Source organism: Hylaeus volcanicus, chromosome 8 (genome assembly GCF_026283585.1).
Source record: "Hylaeus volcanicus isolate JK05 chromosome 8, UHH_iyHylVolc1.0_haploid, whole genome shotgun sequence".
NCBI lineage: Eukaryota > Metazoa > Arthropoda > Insecta > Hymenoptera > Colletidae > Hylaeus > Hylaeus volcanicus.
The window spans coordinates 9,344,603-9,364,785 of record NC_071983.1 but is presented as its reverse complement, the minus strand read 5'-3'; the positions used below and the strand labels follow the sequence as shown (position 1 = coordinate 9,364,785).

Here is a 20,183-nt window from a genome sequence, read left to right as displayed (position 1 = left end):
GCGTTTTCCCGGTGGTGCGCTGTACGGAGGTCGGAATTTTAGTTCGAATCTTTTACCGCGAGATGGTGATACCGTTGTTTTACCTGTTTTTGGGACAAATCATAATTTAAATGAAAAATTAAATATATTACAAAGCAGAAATATCTATTAACTATTTAACGTTAAAAAACATTAAAAATAGTTGCCCGATTATTAAGTACGCAATTTGATTGCAACGTGATCGTTATTGGCGAATATATATAACTTTGCGAAGTGTACATAACCTCAAGTTACATAGTTGAACATTTATCATGGCATTTAAATCGGCAATGGTAAATCGTATGAATGTTCTATTAACATTTGTACGCCATAAACACTCTAGAAAAGATTCTAAACATTGGCGTGAGGATGCTGTCAAGTTCGAGCAAGTCAAGTATTACCCACGGTAAGACAATGACCAATACCTTAAATTTGTTATTATTTGCTTTATCTACATTCTTTGTTATTGCTCATCAACTCTAAATGCTTTCTTGTTTCAGTAATAAAGATTTTGAGGATCCTCCGATTACACCAGCGAAAGTCTTCATGGTAGAGAGAATTAGACGTTTTTCTGGCAATCCATGGTGGGATAAAGATATGCTTCTATCATTGGGCTTCGAGGAATCTGTAAAGAATTAAATTCTATCTTTTGAGTGATTTGTAATTCTTTTGCGCTCGTGTGTATCGCACATTGAACATTTCTGTTGCAGAAATATAATAGAGTATTTGTAAAAAACACACCAGAAATGTGTGCCATGCTTTGGAAAATTAAACATTTGATAAAGGTCACTCCAGTGAAATTACCTGAGAAGCTACCAATTGTGGATGAGTTATCGGACGTCTATGTCAGCGACTTTGGAACTCTGACCTGTTACGGGAAGCTAGATCCTGCCCGTTACGAAGCTACCATAAATGCACGGAAGTGCCCGAAACGTTTAGAATACACAACTATATCTGAGAAGCTTAGGCTGCAGTGGGTTAAAGGAACTCTCATCTAATACAATAAGTACTGGAATTTATAATGTATGATAAACTTGTACCTTTATTTGTTATACCATATTAGGAAATAAAAATGCAACCGCTGAACAAATAATATATTTTATTTGTATGTCGATTACAGCCGTACGACCGTGTTACAACCTACCAACAGTAATGTTAAAATTTCAGTGTTTTTTTTTACAATTTTTCCTCATTTTGTATATTCGAGCAAGATCTATCGGTGGAAGATGAGTGCCGCTTTGGGTCAGTCGTGCGGGCCTACGTAAATACGGTGTTTCAAAAATTAAATAATAAATCGTATCTAAATTTTAATGAGCGAGACTAGAATCGTTAACGAGCAGTCTTACGCGATAAACGAAACACCTCGAACGTACGTCACGAAGACAATCCACTAGGCCGTTTCGAATCCTTTCCGAAAGGGACCGTTCCTTTAAAAATCTGACAAAGCGCGCTACGATACAGGACGCAACTTTTACATTCTGGAACTTTTTTTTTTTTATTTTTAATCGGCTAACCGTTCTCGGTGAGAGAGTACTGATTTACTTTGAAATCGTTTACAGGACGAAGAGATAGAGTTCCACTACGTGTAATCGTAAACCTAATTCCGTACGGTTACGCTAGATCCTATGAAAACAAGTTCAACCTGTTACATGCTTAAATAGAATTCAAAAAACTTGAATAACTCGAATACTGGAAGATCCTAATAACAAAGACACGGCCGTTCCACCATCCGTTCCTCTCCATAATCGTGTAACCTCTCCCCTGTTTACGAGGAGTTGGTTCGCCTCCGGCTCCGAAGTTTCCAAAATCGCCTGTCCCTGGACGTATGATGAATAGAAATAGTATTTTGTGCTTTGGATCCCTTCTCGGGCATGTACATTCTCAAAAGTCTCGTGGCGCGTTCCTCCTGCGACCTGTCGGAAGCCCTCCCGCTCAAGAAGCTCAACAGCTTCATGCTGCGTCTCTTTATTCTCAAACGATTCAAGAAATTCTTCTCGGTGGTCCTGGTGGGACTGCCGTCGTTGTCCGTGTCCTCCTCCAGCTTCTTCGTCTTTCGTTGGAACAGCTCCATTTGTCTTCTTCGACCGTGTTGGCCGTCTCCTTTTTTGAACCGGCGATTCTTCGCGTCCGCAGCCTCGGCGGCGGAGTAAGCATCCCTTTCCGCTCCGAGTCTCTCGGCGTTCCTACTGCTGGTCTCCTCGGCTCTCCTTGCCACCGATTCGAGTTCCCTCAACCGTTCAGCTTCCATGGTGATCCTCAAGGTGTCCGAGGACTCTGTCTCCATGGTCGGGTAACTGTTGTCCACGTCCGACAGCTTTCTATGGAGATTTACTATCTTCCTGCGGAACTCCTCGTCCTCCTGGCTCAGCTTGGCGAAGATGCGATCTCGTTCGTACGCATCGGAACTCGAGCCGACGTTCTTTGACGTCGCCGTGTGAAACCTCTGTCACCACCATCCCACTTGATCCTTTCCGCTACCAGGCGAGTCCTCCTCCTCTGGGAGGGGCTCCAATCTTCGTCTGCCCAGAAAACACCTCAACGAGCTCAAACTCCCGCTGCCGAGAAGCTGATCCATGTTCAGCTCGGGCAGGTTGCAGTCTTCGTTCTCGGACTCCTGGTCGGCGTCGTCCTCCGCCGACAAGTTCAAACCGTAGTTGTCCTCTCCAGAGGCGGCCGCGTTGCTCACACCGTTCGGCGGCGGCTAGGGAAGTCAGGCACAGCTCGGGCTAGTGATTCTTTGCAAACAAAGGGCAAGCAATTGTCATGCAGATGCGTGCCAAGCTTACGGACTAACTTCTGTCTCTCCCACCGACTCTGTCGCTCGTTTTCGTGTTTCGTTCTCGGCGAAGGTACGGACACATCCCGTCGTCCCCGATACTTTGGTAGTGGATAGGAATATAATGCGATTCTAGGAATAGAGCAACGAACCAAGTTCGCAGAAGTAAGAGCACCTTACCTTTAACATTTCGGGCCCGTTGGTCTGCTGGTGTCGTGTATTTACAAGCAAGCTGTTAGGGCGAAACAACGGTTTCGCGCGATTTTTCTTCGTTTCTATGTTCTTCTTCGATGCATGTTTCGGGTGAATGGGAGTATTCGAGTTTTACGTTTTACTAGCTGGGGCATTTCAAACGAGAAATATAAAATGCAAAATGTACGCGACATGAAACTCGAATACTTAGTTTAAACATTCGTCAAAAAAGGACACAGGAAGAAGGGAGAAGAATCAGCGATAACTGTTGGTCCACCCTAATATTTCATAGTGAGATTAAGATGGAAAAAGAAGCGAGATCGTTCAAGAAGATGAAATACGCGCGTATAATATAGGCAGCAAGAATTTCGAAGCTGCTATCGATGCGATATTAAAAATTGTTAAAAATTTTCATCGATCGTATCCAATCGCCAAAGCATATACCGATCAGCGATCGATCGGGTTCACGCCAGTACCTTCAAATGCCAAGGTGTAGTGGTATTTTAAGGTAGACTGTATCATTACCGAGCTAGCGGGAAAGCTTTCGTCGTCTGGACCACCGGAAGTCGGTGTTCCCCAGATATCGTCTCCAGAGGTAGCCCCAGACGTGGTGCCCTCGTCGTCGTTTGGATCCAAAGAGTATTCGGTCCTTTCTGGGGGAACTGGAGGCTGAAGAAGGTAACCACCGACACCCTCGCCTAGTTGCTCGAGCAGAACCATTTTGCTAACCACGTAGCTGCTCGCCCTGGCTGTCCAGGCTCTTAACCCTGTTGGCGGAGACTCGGTGTCTCGATTGTCGTCGTCTCCCTGCTCCTCGAGCTCGTCGTCCTGATCCAGGCTGCTCATCGTGCCGAATCTTCTCAAGGCTCTGAAGATAATCGAATTAATCGGGTGATGGGTGGCCCGGTGGCTCGACCAGTGTAAAATAGGTCCTCGCGACTACAGAAATTATCACGTAATATTATTTAACCCTTTGAGTCCTAAATATTCATGATCAAAGCAATACATGCGGACGGCACGCGTTTAGCAGTTGAGGCTCTGTGAACGGAAGTTTCTTGTAATTAATTATTATACCGAAACATTAAACCGTAAGTCTTAACTTGAATATTAATGAATCGAAATATTTCAACTTAATAAATATAATAAAATCATATGCAAATAACTGATAATTGTGTCTCAAGGGGAAGACCAGAAAGAACAAACAACACAAACACATATATGCGTTCATAGTTCACATCGATAGCTTCTTCTGGACAATGTGCGTCCATAGTACTTAAAGGGTTAATATTGGACAACATAGAATTTGATCAGTACAAAGTGGACCATTGTTGCTCAAACTATTCTCGGTACGAACGGAACTCGGAAGATTTGAAGGGGCCATCATACTACTTTTTATTTCTATTTTACTCGGTTCATTATATTATAGTAATTTTGTTTACCTGTAAGGCGGTTCACCATCGCAGTCGAGGTCGTCCTCGCTGCCATCCTCCGTGTTTCCATCGGCGGGAGTGTAACTGGGACTGTTGCGTCCGGGACTGTCGTGAAGACCATTCCTCAGTCTGTGTCTGGTGCACAGATCCGGTGTCGGTGGCATAACCGAGATTTTCGGAGGCAGTGGGGAAAACGGATCCCTTATTAAAGGCGGTGTGGGACAACCCGATCTACGATCACAACCCCATCATTCGCTAACGTTAAGGCGTCCATTATCTTTAAAGGGGTATTCTAGTCTAGAACGTTAAAAAATTCGTATTACGACTAATTTTGATGGTGCTTATCGAAAATAAATGATGTATATCGCAGTACCTCATGAAAATATTCCTTACGGATATAAAAAAAGTAGTACCTGAGAATCAAGGCTCCAGACTGGATCACCCCCTTAACACTAAACCTATCGACATTTCATTTGCATCTATTTCTACCAGCCTGGCCTTCAAGACACTTTTATATAATTATAAACAATTGTATATAATTTATATACTGTATATAAGAACTATACACAAAAGTTGAAAACGATAATTTTGACCACTCGTGGTAGATTTTGTGTTAACAATTTTCGAGTCAGGTTACCTGTGACATCGTCTGCAAATGTTAATCGAGCTCGTCGAATTCTCCTTCGAGGACCCAAGGCTCCCGTTCTTCCTGTTCGTCACGCTATTGGACTTGACCGTGCTGAGACTCGCGCTGGAAGCTGTGCTCTGCTGCTCGACATCGGAGGTCACCACCTCGGCGATGACTTCCTCCGTTTGAATACTCTGCTCCCTATCCGTTTCGTTGATGGTCTCCTTGGGAGCTCTGGCCGCCAGCTCCTCGGGCGTCCATTCCTCGATCGGCGCCTCCTCGTGATCCGGAGGTGGAATGTGACGGGAGTTGCGCACCCACTGGGCGAGATGATTGTCTTCCCTCGAATTCTTGATGATTGTGTCGATACTCTCGGCCGAATGGGACTCTTTCTCTTCGTCTGGTTTCTGCGACTCCCTAGTGGTCTGTCGACGCTCGATTACGCTCTGATTACCCTCTTTCGCGAAGAAAGGGCTCGTTAGCCCTAGAGAATCCTTATAGGGAAAACAGCTGTCGGCATAATTTTTCGCAATGTATATGTGTATTATACAATGATGTTGATACGGAATTTAGAAGGGGTAGAAGCTGAGCTAGAGACCAGGGCAAGGAGCTGGTTGACAATCTGGTTGACGAATAGCTCCATGACAAGCCAGGAGATGGTATATAAGGGTCCGAAGGAAGCCCCGAACTTCAGACGGAGTTCCACTACATCCTCGAATTGCAACACAACGAACAAGAACTTTCAATTGCCCCTGCTTGCATTTTCAGTCATCATGCTCATCGTCACTTTTGATCTACGCATCGCCAACTAATTTTCATCTAACTTTCGAGATAATCCTGCCGACAATCGTTTCTCACGAGGATTCCCCAGAGTCCTCAAGAGAGGCTCTCGACTCACCTGCGAACTTTCCGTGGGTTCCCTAACAGCGATGAAATTGCTACCAGCGATCGGACTCTCTTCAGGACTGTCTTGGGTCGGCGTGCCCCCATAGCCTGTATTCACATAGATTCTAAAATACAACGGATTAGTGTAGACAAACGAGCGTCCCAAATGCGTGTTTCGTCGTAGTCTGAATTTGCGGAGTACCCATCGGAGTTTCTCGAAAACGAACACTTACATCTGTCGTTGAAGAAGATTGTGCCAAACGGCCTTTAATTCCGGAGTGGGGGCGCGTAATACCATCACCCGTCTTCGCGGCCGACTGTGAGGGCTGCAACCACCGCTGTTTGTCACCTCGATGTGACCGTTCTCGGCGTTCCCGCTGGGATTGATGGCGATCTGCAGCCGAAACTCCGTGGGCCTTTTACGAACGGTGAAGCAAGCCTCGGCGATGTTCGACAGCCGCAGCGGCTCTTCGGTGACGAACAGAACGCGATCTCTGGAGACTCGTGCGAACACCAGGAGATCGGTGAGGAGCAACGCCCACGAGGGCTGCAACCGCGCCCGACCCTCCACTTTCGCGAGCGCACCCCCGAACAGCCTAAAATGGCGTACAGATGAGAAAAGCGACAGCCGAATTCCGCTCGTCTTTCGGAATCACGGCAATCAGACCATTGTCTTCCGGGCATGGCCAGAGTGAATGGCTTGCATCTCGCGAAAACTAGCCGGGACTCGACCTCCTGCAAGCTAAGCAAAGGCCTTCCAGTATCGCGCGGCGGTTCCATCACGCCAGCGTTGGCCGTGGCTTCCCTGTATCCCTGGGCCAGGTCTCTGGCTTGCTGGCAATTCCTCGGCGACGCAAGGCCCAACAGTCTCGTCATCTCTCTGCGAAGGAAAGTTCGGTAAAGATTTCGATCACCTTCTCAATGAGAGCACACAGTTGAAAATCTTGTATTCTTGCGTAAAAAACTCCATTGGTTAAATGTTTTGTGTCGATTATTTTACACAATCAAATGTAAGCTTAACTAAAGTTGAATGTGTCATTTGATCCCAAAAAACGTTTTGTGTTAAAATAGGGTTCTATTTTATTTCTATTCTATTTCATTTTAATTTCTATTTTATTAGGAAAATAGATACTTTTTCATTCATATCGCTTTATCACATTAGATACCTTAGCTTGTGTTATCGATCGACGCAGGCATGATACGATAAGTTAACACAAAAATATTGATGGACCGTTTTGGACATGTGACTCGAATATAACACAAAGTTTTCAACAGTGCAGTCTGGATGAGACTACCAGAACAAACATTGAAATAACGAATATTGACCCGTTCATCGTCTCCCTAAGCGCACCTACGCCTTTACCAACGACTGCGAACGCACCTGTAGTGTTCTAGAGGCAGGAGCAAAAGGCCCGTGAGATCGGGACGTCTCTTCTGCGGAACGGCGGGCTCGCAGACGAGCTTCGCGAAGGCCGTGTTCCGTCTGAGAGCAACCAGGAGGCAACAGGCTCGTTGCAGGCCGCTTAGGTATCTTCTGTAGGCGGCGGTAATGCGGGGAACGCGGCAAAAGTAACTGTCAACCCCTCCGCCCTCGTCGCGGATCTCCTCCGAGATCTTGAGCAACTCGTCGAGATTTTGGAATAGTATCAGGTAATCCGCGGCGGACAACACGTCGCGTCTCTCGAGCAACGGCGTCATGAATCGCGTGTGCCCGCTCTTCAGGACGCCCCAGTACCGCGACTCTCGAACGGTAAGCTCCTCCTCCGGCGGCGCATCCGGTGCCAGGTTCGGGAAAACCTGAACGCGCGTCCACTCGCAAAAGTCGTGCCATACGTTCCAGTTTAAATGGATGACGCTTACGTGATCGTAGCGGTGCATGCAGGAGAATCGTTTCGACGACGAGCCGTGTTTCATATTCGTAGGACTGCCATCGATTCCTCAGGTTTGAGGCAACATGCGCGTCGTTGCGAGAATCAACGGACGAATTTACAGACTGCGTAACGACAAGGTGCACATTCGACTCCGTGCGAGAACACATTTCAACGAAGAGTCCCCTAAACGGTCAAAAATTACGTTTAATAATATACCATATTGGGGTAAAATAATCATTCACGATACACATGTCATCTCAAACTTGAAAATTTCATATGGGTCCTTCGAAATATGAAACGCAACACAGAACAACATTCGAGTCACGGAAATCGCCGTGTTTTCGACACGCATGCACTCGCAAGACAAGGACTCTTTCGTCTTCCGGTTTTAACCCTTTCAGACCTGAATTATTTTTTTTCTCGTACGAATGTAATTTAATTTTAAGGGTTAACTTGGACTAAAATTAGTATGGAAAAGATAAAAAAAAAAAGTCCTAGTAAGGTAGTTTACGAGGAAAACTGGTCGATAGTGTTGGTAATTTTTAAATTCGGTGTCCTCAATTGTGGACACCAGGTCTGAAAGGGTTAATGTGCCTTCGCGGAACGAAGAGTGTATGCCTAATGATCATGGCGATGGCGACGATCCATAGTACTAGAACTTATGCTCTAGCAATCCGCGAAAGCACGTTACCTTCGGACAAGAGCACCCTTGGTCCTTACATTTTCTGAACCGACGACGATTTCGACGAATGCGCTTAAAATTAAGGGATAAGGGTGAAATAAATGAACGAAACGCAATGGATGGTTTGAAACAGAACTTGTTGAACAACAAAAAAAAAAAAGAACAACCGTTGGAATTACAAAACATAACTTAACCGTGTCCCCCCAACAGAGGAATGGGGCACGCGCTATACACTACGCGTTTACATATAAGTACAACACAGTCACGAAAATGAATGTACAGGAGCGTCGCGCGGCATGCCGTGCAACGGATAAACGTAAAAGTAAGCTCTGAAGTACGCATGCAGCGTGTCGCAGCTCGCACAACTCGGTTATGCGGTTCCGGGGAACCGTTTCGAGAGAAGCCTGGTATCGTCTTCCGCGCGACGGATGTAAATTAATGCAATCGACGAAACGTTCGTCAAACATGAACCTCGTTTTGCGTCTCGAATCGTCACTCCGAGCAAAAGTAATAAAATGAACGCAAATACTGCTTGTCGATATAAATAATCAAAGATATGTATCTATATATATATATATTTTTTTTTTGTTGGATTCGCGGGTGTCGGTTCATATGGTCAAAGAACGCGAATGGAAAACAAAATAATGCGAATCAAAGGAGAGGAATAGACAAGACAAGCGAAGCTACGAGCAGATCGAGGCCTTTTTTTCTCTCGTTTCCTGCAGTACGTTCTCGTCCCGTAGAGATTCGAATGCGAAACGATCCTGCCGAGTTCAGACCAGAACGCCTGTACCGACCTCGGCGCTGAACGCAACCGCATGCTGCTGTGGTTGCTGCAGGCTGACGTTCATCGAGCTAGGCCGTGGCATCGACGCGTGAACCTGCCCTCCTTTCCGGTAAACCTCCAGTATCAGCTGATTCGTGGCCGCCTGGATCAATCCAAGAATCTCCTCCCGTGGCCTCGTCACCACGTTCGTCATCTCGACGAACACCACGTGATCACCTGGCCTCAGACCTGAGCGTTCCGCTGGGCTGCCAGGGTCCACGCGTTCCACTCGGGGCGGTCTTCCCCAGGACAATGAAAAGCCCCATGGGACCTGCGAAAAAAGAAACGTTTCATCAAAGATAGTGCAAATGTTTGTAGAGTAAAAATACATGGATGCTGTTGGCCTCGATATTATTACAAAGTTGAATGGTTTCGAGTGGGGCACATTCTGACGTTAACCCTTCGAGTGCTCGAAGTTGTAAGTGCTATAATTTTGCTCAATTATACAAATTTCCTCCGACACTCAAAGAATTAATTATTTCTTTTATGGCTTAATATTTTCTGTAAAAGTATATTAATTTTTGTTTCAACATTTGATCTAATGCACGCAGGACAACCATCCTGTCGGATCCACGGTACTTGTGAAATATTCAATGGCAAATTATGCTAAACGTAGACACCCCAAGGGGGTCTAATAACTTGGAGACGAAGTGCTCGTGCCTCGGGAGGGCCTTCGACGAAGCTAGCTGCAACAGGGGTCGCAACGGGGCACGGTACCAGGCGTGCGTCGATAATGGAGTCGCCAGCGGGGTTTGAAAAAAAGCCTACTTCAAGACCTACGATTAGGCCTATTGCCGTAATGGCAGCTATAAGTACACCCGCTGCGAGTCTCTCGGGGCAATTGCGCGAGAGGAAAATGACTTTTCGCTATACAGTTACAGAGGTGATCTTTCTCGACGTTGATCAATTGCTTTCAGCGACTGTCAAACCGACTTCAACGTTAAAGGGAGATTCTAAGTCTCGGTCTATCAAAAAATGTATCTTTTGTGGTATTCGTCCAAAATGATTATCATAACATAATTAACATATTTCTTGACTTTTTCAAAAGGGCCTGTACAAGATCACCTATATTACCGTCCACTTTTGATCATTTTCGTTACAAATAAATTACGTACACTTAATTCCATAAATATTCGTATCCTCAATATTTATTGAAGTGTGTCTAATTTAAATGAATGCTTCATGTTTTCACATAAATTTGTAATTTTAAATATATACGTATCGGAAATTTATTCGTGTACATATTTATAATAGAAAATTGATTTGGAAATATGAAGAAGTCTACCATTTAAATTAGACAAATTTCTTTAATAGATATAGAGTGTACGAATATATTAAAGATTAAAGAAAAATAAATTAAAGAAAAAAAATCCAAAGGAATACCTGAAAATTGACGTTCGAGACTAGAATACCCTCTCGATTAATGCTATCAAGTACTAATTCTAAGCGTATCGGTACCTAATCCAATATCGTCAGATATGGAAGCCTAGACTTCGATCGAAGGGTGCTCGCGAAAACTTGAACACGTGAAATCGAATATTACGGTAAAAGGAGGGGAACGACCAACCTGATTAGCAGTAGACTGTCTTATCAGCCTCCTCGTGACGGTGCAAGGTGTTCTACCGCCCCTGGCAGTGAAACCCGGATGCAATGGCAAACCAGTCAACGGATCCACCGGCTCTAATTCCAGATGCCTCAAATACGTCAGGTTCTCCGCTCCAGAATTATTATTATCTGGTTCCCCGTCCTTGGATAAGGGCGGCGAGACACCGCAGTCTTGAGGTAAACCCGCGTAGAGTGTGCTCGTGTTTCGACCGGTTCCTGCTTCTAGTGGATGCCATGTCGCTTCCTGAAAGATTCCCAATTGTCTCGATCAAACAAACGCGACGATTACGTTCACGAAAACCAGCACATTACCTCCGCGGTTACCTCCGCGAACGAAAAATCATTTCGAACTGCAAACACGTTACTCCTAGATCGAAAGCTTCCGCGAAATTTTACGACTTCCCGTCCCGGAGCACGAAGCGTTTCGAGACGGAAGTTCGTTCGTTCCATTCATACGTTATTCAAACGCTTATCCCTTCGACGCGCGCAACCGACGTTAAACAGTTCCCACGAGCGTTCTCCCCATATCGTCTCAACAGAACATGAAGATCTTCAACAGAACACCGACCACGAAGAACACCGCGCAGTAAATGGCCACCACGATCATCGTTGCACGCTCACGTGTCGCGGTAAACGAGACGAATCGTCGAAATTACGAGCCGATCGGCCGCGATTTACTCCCGTCCACCGGGCGGCTGTCACTTTTAACGAGGTCAAAACGCAAGTGAATCTTTGCCGAACAAAGTTCCGCTTCGTTGCCCCGTAACGAGCTTAACCCTGACCTTAAGCCAAGGAAGACTTACGAATCCCGGTAAACAGCTGACGTGCGAACGTGTACGAAACTTCCTCGTCCGTCTCGCGACGAACAAAAATTCTCTACCCGACGCGACGACTCGGAAGTTGTGCTCGTTTAGGTAATGAAAAACAAAAAAATTGCTGATATATTTACCTTGTCTTGGGACAGGGGTAGAGGCAGAGTCATGCAGCCCAACAGTTCGCTACGTCTGAAACACGCAGAACGAAGGCATAAATCTCCGTTGCCGAACTGGACGTGTGTGCATGTGCCCGCGGATACGGTACGCGGATACGTACGTTACGCGGCTGATAGCGTGGTCGCATAGGCGGCACGCACACCACGCGACTATTTACACGAAGAGGAGGAACCGCTGCAAGCATCGTTGCAGGGACGCGCGGATGTGACGAAGTGCACGTGGCGAACGCGGTGCGCATGCTTCCAGGGAATCGATTCCCCTCCTACCGCAAGGAATCCGTGTATACCCTAGAAATTCGTTTCGGTATTCGGGATGGACCGTTGCTTGGGAATCGGAGGAAAATTATCTCGTTTCGAGACGGTCTATCGACCCGCTGAATTATCGCACTTCCGGAACAAAGACCACGAGCGAGCTGAAGCATCCAGACGAGGACGCCGGTCCCCTCGTTTGCGAGTTGAACGATCGAACGCAGACGTTTCGCGGAAACTTATCGCGGGGGTGTCGTGAATGTTTGGGAACGGAAACCGTGTAACTCGTTCGGCTCGAAGCAACGTAACCGAGTCGCAGTTCTTGACCTCGATACCTCTTTCTACGGAGACGAGGCTTGCATCCCGAATAGAAGTTTCATTTTTCTTTCTCAGAAAAGGCTTGCAATTTGTCTGCAGCGTATCAGCGGCGTCGCTAGGGGTTAGCGTCGCCCCTGTGCATGTAAATCATGGTGACGGTATCATGGACCTCGCGTGTCTACGCAGAATCAAATGGTTTTAGGACCAACGTTCCTCGTAAATCAAACGTACAGGGATCAGAGAAACGTTTGTTGTTTTCGTGAAGGTATTTCTAGGGGGGACATCTCAGGAAAGACGTAGATGCGAAGGAAACTTTATTCCATGTCATCTCGGTCTCCTTTTCGAGAACTTAAAACAAGATATGAATAAGATATGAATTCCATCCTGGGAAGAAAGGAATATAGATTTCTCCGATCCCTACATGTCTAGTTTACAATAAACAACAAAATTCTTCCACTGAAGTAGAGTTATCGTAGGCATAGACTGAATGTATTCATACACCTTGGTCGAAGTAAAAGTTCCGCAAATAGAAGAATCCCAAGTAAAACTAATTAAAAAGTTCATCAAAATTAATACGAGACTTCGCATAGGCCGTTCTTTTAGATTCCACCCCGTCTGACGGAATCATCCGTTGCGGTCCGCATTCATCCCCCACTCCCTAGTGACGCCACCGGTCTATACGATATTTAAAAGAAACATCTTTGTTCCGTAACATGAATTGGTAATCTCCTCCCAGAAGGACGCGGAGAAAACAATTCCATCGACGAGCAACCAAGGACGCTTCACGTCGAATCACAAAGGCGTGTGCATCGATTCCTGCATTGTTACGCGTAAACACCAGAAAGCACTGATTCTAAAAATACACTGAAGAAATGTTTATTCCATGCGAACTTTCGCGGGTGCAAACGTACCGAAACATTCCCGCGATGCACGCAAGCTCGGCTTGCATGAGAGATTGGTATCTCGCGAGTACGAAGCGGCGTTAACTATCGTTACCGAGTTAACCGACTACGGGTCCGAAAGGTGTTATCCGTGGCTCGAATTGCACGGTACACGAGCGTGCCAATTACTACTCAAGGGAATGGTTAATGGTGACATGAACAGTTTAAGGGAAGGACGTCCAGTGCGTCGAATGAGATAACGGGACCGAGAACTCTTCGAGGTTACAGCGCTGAGAGAAAGACGGATCAGACCTGAATTAAGAAGAACGTATCATTGGTTTCTAAAAAGAACGTCTCCGAAGGGTACGCTCGGTTCGAATGGTTCTACTGCAGTGCATCCGTGGTAGCACGGACAGAACCACTTAAACCGTGTGTATCCACCGGAGTAAATCTTCTTAGATGCCAATAATGGTACCAGTAATGTTTCCTTTAGGTACTTCTTTCGAACGTGCCGGCTCGTTGTTTTATTATCTTCAGTTTCACCGTCTCTCCTTTGGACTTAGCAGCATTATTAAATCCATCGTATTTTTTAAAAATAGATTGCGTAAGATAGAGTGTAAGACAGAGTTTATCATCTTGGAAATATCACTTTTATAACAAAATCTACATTTTTCACTTGGGATTGATCCGACAGTAATCGCATTTCGACACCGCCGAAAAAGTTTTGCGTAACGAACGATCCACTTTACTCGTACACAATGTTTCAGAATATTCCGAATAAACGATCTTTATCAGTCGCTGACCTTAAGAAGCCCGACCGCATCGTCCCAACGCGACTCGCGATTCAATCCACAACCCATATTTCAATCTGCCTTATCATGCCTGTATCGCTACGCGACGCGGTTTTCGTCATCGTCACCCACGCCAGAGTCCCTCTCTCCTTTAGTATAATTAATCCATTTTTAGAGCATGCTCACCTTGCACGGCGATCCCTGTGCCAGACTGCGATGTCCAGGGACGTGGGCTTGCTGGTGCAGTTGTTCACCGGACAGGGCAGTATCAAGGTCTCGTGGAAAACGGGATTCGGTGTGGCCCGGTGCACCGCTGTCCTCTTCACCACCCCCTCGCCGTTCGTGTTTTTCAGGCTCACCTTCACGTAAGCGTGAATGGAACCCTCGTATACCCTCCTCAGGTCCTTGCACCGTATCACTGCGCGAAACAGAAAGACTCGTCAGATCACCAACGACCTCTCCGCATCCTCGAACACGGTGGATTCCCGCGCGTCTCGAGCTCGACGTCGAAGCCTTTTCTTCGAATTAATCTCGCTCTCGAAACGAGTCTCCTTTGGAGCTTGTCGCCACACACGTGTGGTAAGAGCTGTCACGTCCCGCCCGGTAACCCCTCGCGCACTACTCGCGTCTGACCAATGCGGCACTCGCACTACTTGCCGCCGAAGAGAGAGGAAAGTTTCTTGTTCGTTCTCGGGACCGAAACGTCGAAGAAACTCTCCGTTCGGACCGGGAACGGGAGATCGATGCGTTCGCGGAGAAAACCGCTGCGGTAGCCAAGATTTATCGACGGCTTCCTCCGTCTTAGGAGGGGTAAGCGCGCCACCGAGGGTCCCGAGACAGAGGAGACCTCGGAAGATTTCACGAGGGTTGTTTACGCAAGGACGTGTACCGCCAAGAATCAATGTTGCTAGGCCTACTAACCGGGAGCGAATTGCCAGGAGGGTCTGTGGGTTACTGGCACAGTCGTCTATCGCGGGGTGCCAACTGAAACACCCCCTCTCGTCGCGAGGAACCGGCGCATGCCCTTTCACCAGAGTCTTTCAGGGACGCCACCACGTCGCGGGGAACCTCGCGGATTCCGCACGGCTAAGCTGGCCAATCCACCCCCGCTATTACGTGCTACGACACTTTGCTCCCGTTTCTGCCTATCTCGTATGTTAGGCTGATTCGGACGGAGATCGAGTTCGTGGGGTTCAATGGCATAGCAAGGCAGGTAATAAATGAAAGAAACGGCATTTGAAAAACAAAAGTAAAAAGGAAAGAGGAAAGAAAGAAGTAAAGAATGTAGAAGTAAGATCCGACTCCTCGTGGCTAGAGACGGGAACGAAGCCAAAGAGCCCCGGCTAAGTCATTTTAACCTCTTCAGGGACGAAGTGATCGTGGATGATAATGTATTCACGATAAGTCCCATAACGTATGAGATATGGACAAATATATAAAAGATCAACGATAATATACACTGTTAGAAGCAAATATTAACAGTCTAGTTGTCAGAAATTTCCCAACCCTTTCAGACCTAACACCTGTGTACCACTTTATCGTTCCAATGATGGATCGTTTCTCAAGTGCTTTTAAATATTGAAAAGTATGCAAATTGCTCGTCTACACTCCAAACATAAATCTGAGCACGAAGGGGATGTTCCTTCCTCGGGATCGGGTATGGAAAATATTTCGACCGGCCAATATTTTCGATAATCGACGTTCCGCGAGAAAACATACCTCGAACGTGTATTTGATCGCCGACGACGGAGTATTCGATCTCGATGGATCCATGGCTATTGGGTCTGGGTTGCTCGCTCTCAGGGCTGTACTTCAGGCACCTCCTCACGGTCGCGACCAACGGTGCCTCGGGGGTGTTCGACATTGAGTTCAAGAACGATTTCGAGCTCTGAAAGTCGTCCGTGACCGTCGACTTTGGGCTGTCCAGGTCCCAGGAGCCGACTTTCCTTCCGACATCCTCGTCTTTGGGAGGTTCGTCCACGTCGCAGAGCAACGCCTTCGGCGCGAACACGCACTTCTCGTCCAAAGTGGAGTCCAGATCGGTCTCCAACGCGAGTTTCTTTACATTAGGATTCACTGCTTCCATCAAAGTATCCTGCGACTTCTGCATTTTTCCGCTGGTGGACGGACTGTGACTCAACGATCGTCTCTTCGCCCGTTTTCCTTCGTAAATCTTCTCGTTGTCCTTCCTGTGTCGCTTCCGCCGTATACCGCGCTGTCTCTTCAGCGTGAACTCCCCGTCCAGGTCGTTAGGAGGGGAAGAGAACGCCCAGGACATCGGCGAAGGATCCTCCAGAAGCTGACTGGCTGAAGAGACGGAGCTGTCGTTGTGAGCCGCCGTTTCCTCTTCTTGTTCAACGATCGTCTCGTACGTGTGGTCGGATTTCGTCAGATTCTGCTCGTCGCGAGCTCCCTCGAGGACTTTCTTCCTCTCTTCCACGTCTCCCAAGAGAATTTCCGCCACAGTCTTGCCGCTGAAATTCATCTCTTGCTCCCTAAATAACAACGGTAAATGATAACCAGATCTAAGGGAGGCCTTATGGGGTAAGATTTATCGTACAACGACCCTTGCCCCTTTAACCCTTTAACCTTTTCGACTCTAGTGGGATGCACAGTCAGTCCCAGAAATATTCGTACCCTTTGTGTTTATTGAAGGAATTAGTCTAAATTAAATAATAGGTAAATAATCAGCTTACCTATTGAGGACTTCCGTGACGGTGTTGTCCATATTTTCGAATTTGGGGAGATCCTGATCGATGGCCAAGGTCGAGAGTTTCCCAGCCAACGGGGTCTGACCGTGGCTCTTCGTCTTAAAAGGAGTCGACGAGCCGTTCTTGGTGTGATACGGAGTTTTGCATCGAGCGTGGATCTTCGTGATCCTCGCCAGTTTCGGCAGGTACGTCAACTTAGCGCAATCGGCGAACTTCGCCTTCGATTCGCCGTTCGTGGCGTAATGTCCGTTCTTCGCGAGGGGAACGGACTCGGACTCCATGACGTCTTCGGGGCTGGTGGCCATGGAGATCTGCTGGAAGAAATCCGACACGTGGGACTGGAGGTTCGCCCTGGCCTCGTTCACGATGTTCTGCGGCAGCTCGTTGTCGCTCTGGAAGCTCTTCGTCCTGGTTTTCATGAACAACGCGGGATCCGTGGGCAGAGTCAGAGCCGTGGAACATTTGCTACCGCCTGGGAAGAACGTTAGCGGACCGATGTCGGCGTCGACTCGCGGGGTGCTCTGATAAAAGCTCTCTGTGACCGATGACTTATCCGGCTGCTGTGACATCGACTGGCGCTTGTTCCCGCGCAAATTAGGCTTCGTCGCCTGAAAAACGAACGGATAGGCTTCGAGCTCGCGTTTCTATATATTTCATTCGGTCTACGTATCTATAGGGGGAAAGAACCTTGGTCGGAATAATTTTCTGGTAGGAGAATGGGGGACAAGGTTGGTAACGCGGAACCTTGGCGGTAGATTGAAACTCTAGGGTAAAAATAATCCAGCAACTGCTATATGTTGCATACCAGCTGAATTATATTCTTTTTCTATGGGCTCACTTAAAAACAGTCTACAATTTAGAAGAGGGTTGTCTACATCGGTATACATTAACATCAATCCCATCGACGTTCATGTGTGACTATTTCTACTGTGGTGGAACTAATCACTAGTATTAAAGACAATTTTTTCAATTAAATGAAAAAATAATTTACGTGGTGTTAAATTGAATGATGCACGAAAGAAAACACTCATTTGACCGGTCATGGTAAGTTTAGTGTTAATCTACGCTGACATCAGCTTCTGTATACTGTTACGAAGTATATCAAGAGCCTCGTTTATTTCTTCAAACTAAGCATTGCGAGTAGACAATCAATAATAACACAGTCGATAGGTAGTTACCGCATCTGAAAAGCCTATAAATAGACTCTCAGATAAAGTGTTACAGCAAGCAGCTGGGACCAGTGAAACACGGGACGTGATCGATACCTGAAAATACGTTCTCAAATCGCTGCCGTGGCTTCTGCATCTCCTCCGACGAGCTGGCGTCGTTCTCGCTGGAACGTTTTCGGCAGTCTGGGCAGGTATGTTTCTGGTTTTCGTTCCAGCAGCGGGAGGCGTGTTGGACAAGTCTCGAAAAGGCCTACGGGGCGCCTTGTTCAAATTAGATGGACCGTGAGGCGTCGAGCTGCTCGCTGACAACGATCTCGAGACCGTCCACTTCAGCATCTCTGAAAGCAGAAAGCAAAGCCCTAAGTAAGCGAAACGTTTTACGCGAGTGGGCGTTTTGCACCACGCTAAAAAATTCTTAAGTTCAGGATAAAAATTTGATTATATTCTATGCACTCTAGAATCGTGTACTATCCCTCAAAATTTGGTTTACTTCATTGTATCGTAGAACCAAATATTTCTGCATTGCTTGGAAGAATGAACCCTTTGCACTCGACAACAGTTTCATTACAGAGAGCTACAAATTTCGACGACTGAACATTCTTCTACCATGATTGGAGCGTCGTGGAAATTAAGTATCATACTAACACTCCAGAGTGGACCAGTTTGCAGCTTAGAATCCTATTTATGAACCAGTATCGTTACAAACAGTTCGAGATTCGACGACATCTAAGATTTAAAACAAAGACTGTCGCTTCTAAGTCGGCCCTCGAGTGCAAAGGGTTAATGGAACGTTTGACAAAGATGAACGGTATCTTTGAAAGACATTGCTGGAGAACAATTTTTAAAAGTTTCCAATACTACTATTTTTATTATACTTTGGTCACTAGCGATTTAGTTGTGTGGAAGGAATTTTCCGTTACCATTCGCGCTGGGAATTCCCCAATTCGTGTAACAATAATTACCCAAGACGCACGCTACGAAAGTAACAGGAAGCTTATCGTGGCATCTCGAAGTTAAAGGGACACGATCGCAGGAAAGAAGAGGGTAGCAGACGTCTTCTATCGGCCCGTATCGGCCGTAGATGCCCGAAAATACATGTCCGGTTCTAATTACGTGGGACACAAACGCAATGACAAAAAAAAAAAGGAACATAGAGAAGAACGGGAAGAATAGCAGAAAGACGATGACGAAACGCCGAGGCCGAGCACCTGTCGTAGCATACGGGAAACACCGAAACAGGTGAAACCCGTACACCTGAGTCGGTTTCACCAGTTAACACTTGCCTTGGTCTAACGAACGGCTAAACGAGACCCGCGATTCCTGGGGCTAACGACGCCACTCGTGTAATTTCTCCGTCGCCCGTGGGAAAGAACCTGGATGGGAGGAAGAACGGTGTCAATGGTGCCGAAAGAATTGTTCAGAATCGCGTCGCGAATTCGCTGGTCCGAGTAATAATCGTTGATTCGATTAGGAAGAAAGAGGGAATTAAATTTTGCGAGTCCAGATTCGAGTCTCCTTTACCTCGCACTTCTTTGAACTTGTACGTCGGTTAAACCACGTGCTTCCACTAATTTTCAAACAAAATTTACAGAATGGACAGGTAAGTGTAAGCTTTAAGACGTAAATGATTTTTTATTTAAAATGAAAAATTGTAAAGCATCGGGTTACTTTGTTTTAGATATATCCCCTCATTCCGAAGCCGAGTTTTCTTTTTATTCGTGCCACTCGATTCACGCGAAAAGCCCCCAAACGTGCGAACCCCCCGTGTCGAGGACTCGCTGTAATCGATTTTGAAATCTCGGTAACCGCTGCCAAAAATCCCGTTTTTCGTGCAAAGAGAGAAACAGGTACAAAGCTGTCAGCAGCCAGAAGCAGTGGCAGCAGGTTTTCACTTTTAACGGTTCCTCAGGGGGGGTGAGCGAGCTGCATTGTGAAGTAGGTATAAAAATGCATTCATTTGCATACAGGCTGTTACCATGCCGCGCACGCGTTCTTGTCCCGTAACACGCACTTTTTCACTCGCGTTCACGTACTTTCGATTCCACCTTTGCTCGCGTACGCACTGGCGCGTTTCGGTGCACACGAACACGTGCACGTTTCGCGCGTGTATCGACGTTTACACGGAAAACGGGCACGCACACGAGACGGGCTCGTAAAACA

General features: G+C 46.6%; 2 protein-coding genes across 3 annotated transcripts; one reads left to right on the top strand and one right to left on the bottom strand.

Moving 5' to 3' along the window:
- Nucleotides 1-42: 42 nt before the first annotated feature.
- LOC128881334 (39S ribosomal protein L30, mitochondrial) lies at nucleotides 43-1,111 on the top strand. The gene is made up of 3 exons (XM_054132277.1): nucleotides 43-424; nucleotides 519-645; nucleotides 729-1,111. The coding sequence occupies exons 1-3, from the start codon at nucleotides 291-293 to the stop codon at nucleotides 1,014-1,016; spliced, it is 549 nt and encodes a 182-aa protein (XP_053988252.1). The 5' UTR covers nucleotides 43-290; the 3' UTR covers nucleotides 1,017-1,111.
- A 99-nt stretch (nucleotides 1,112-1,210) lies between these two features.
- On the bottom strand, nucleotides 1,211-18,361 carry LOC128881323 (uncharacterized). 2 transcript variants are annotated; one of them, XM_054132263.1, is made up of 15 exons: nucleotides 18,120-18,361; nucleotides 16,840-17,462; nucleotides 15,863-16,638; nucleotides 14,330-14,561; nucleotides 11,863-11,917; nucleotides 10,876-11,157; nucleotides 9,280-9,579; nucleotides 7,311-7,726; nucleotides 6,597-6,809; nucleotides 6,163-6,525; nucleotides 5,943-6,054; nucleotides 5,054-5,469; nucleotides 4,426-4,647; nucleotides 3,512-3,854; nucleotides 1,211-2,719 (listed from the first exon to the last, which is right to left on the bottom strand). In XM_054132263.1, the coding sequence occupies exons 1-15, from the start codon at nucleotides 18,357-18,359 to the stop codon at nucleotides 2,465-2,467; spliced, it is 4,848 nt and encodes a 1,615-aa protein (XP_053988238.1). In that variant the 5' UTR covers nucleotides 18,360-18,361; the 3' UTR covers nucleotides 1,211-2,464. The 2 variants fall into 2 exon arrangements, with proteins under 2 accessions (XP_053988238.1, XP_053988239.1); XM_054132264.1 differs by having other exon boundaries at nucleotides 2,582-2,753.
- Between the last annotated feature and the right edge of the window lie 1,822 nt (nucleotides 18,362-20,183).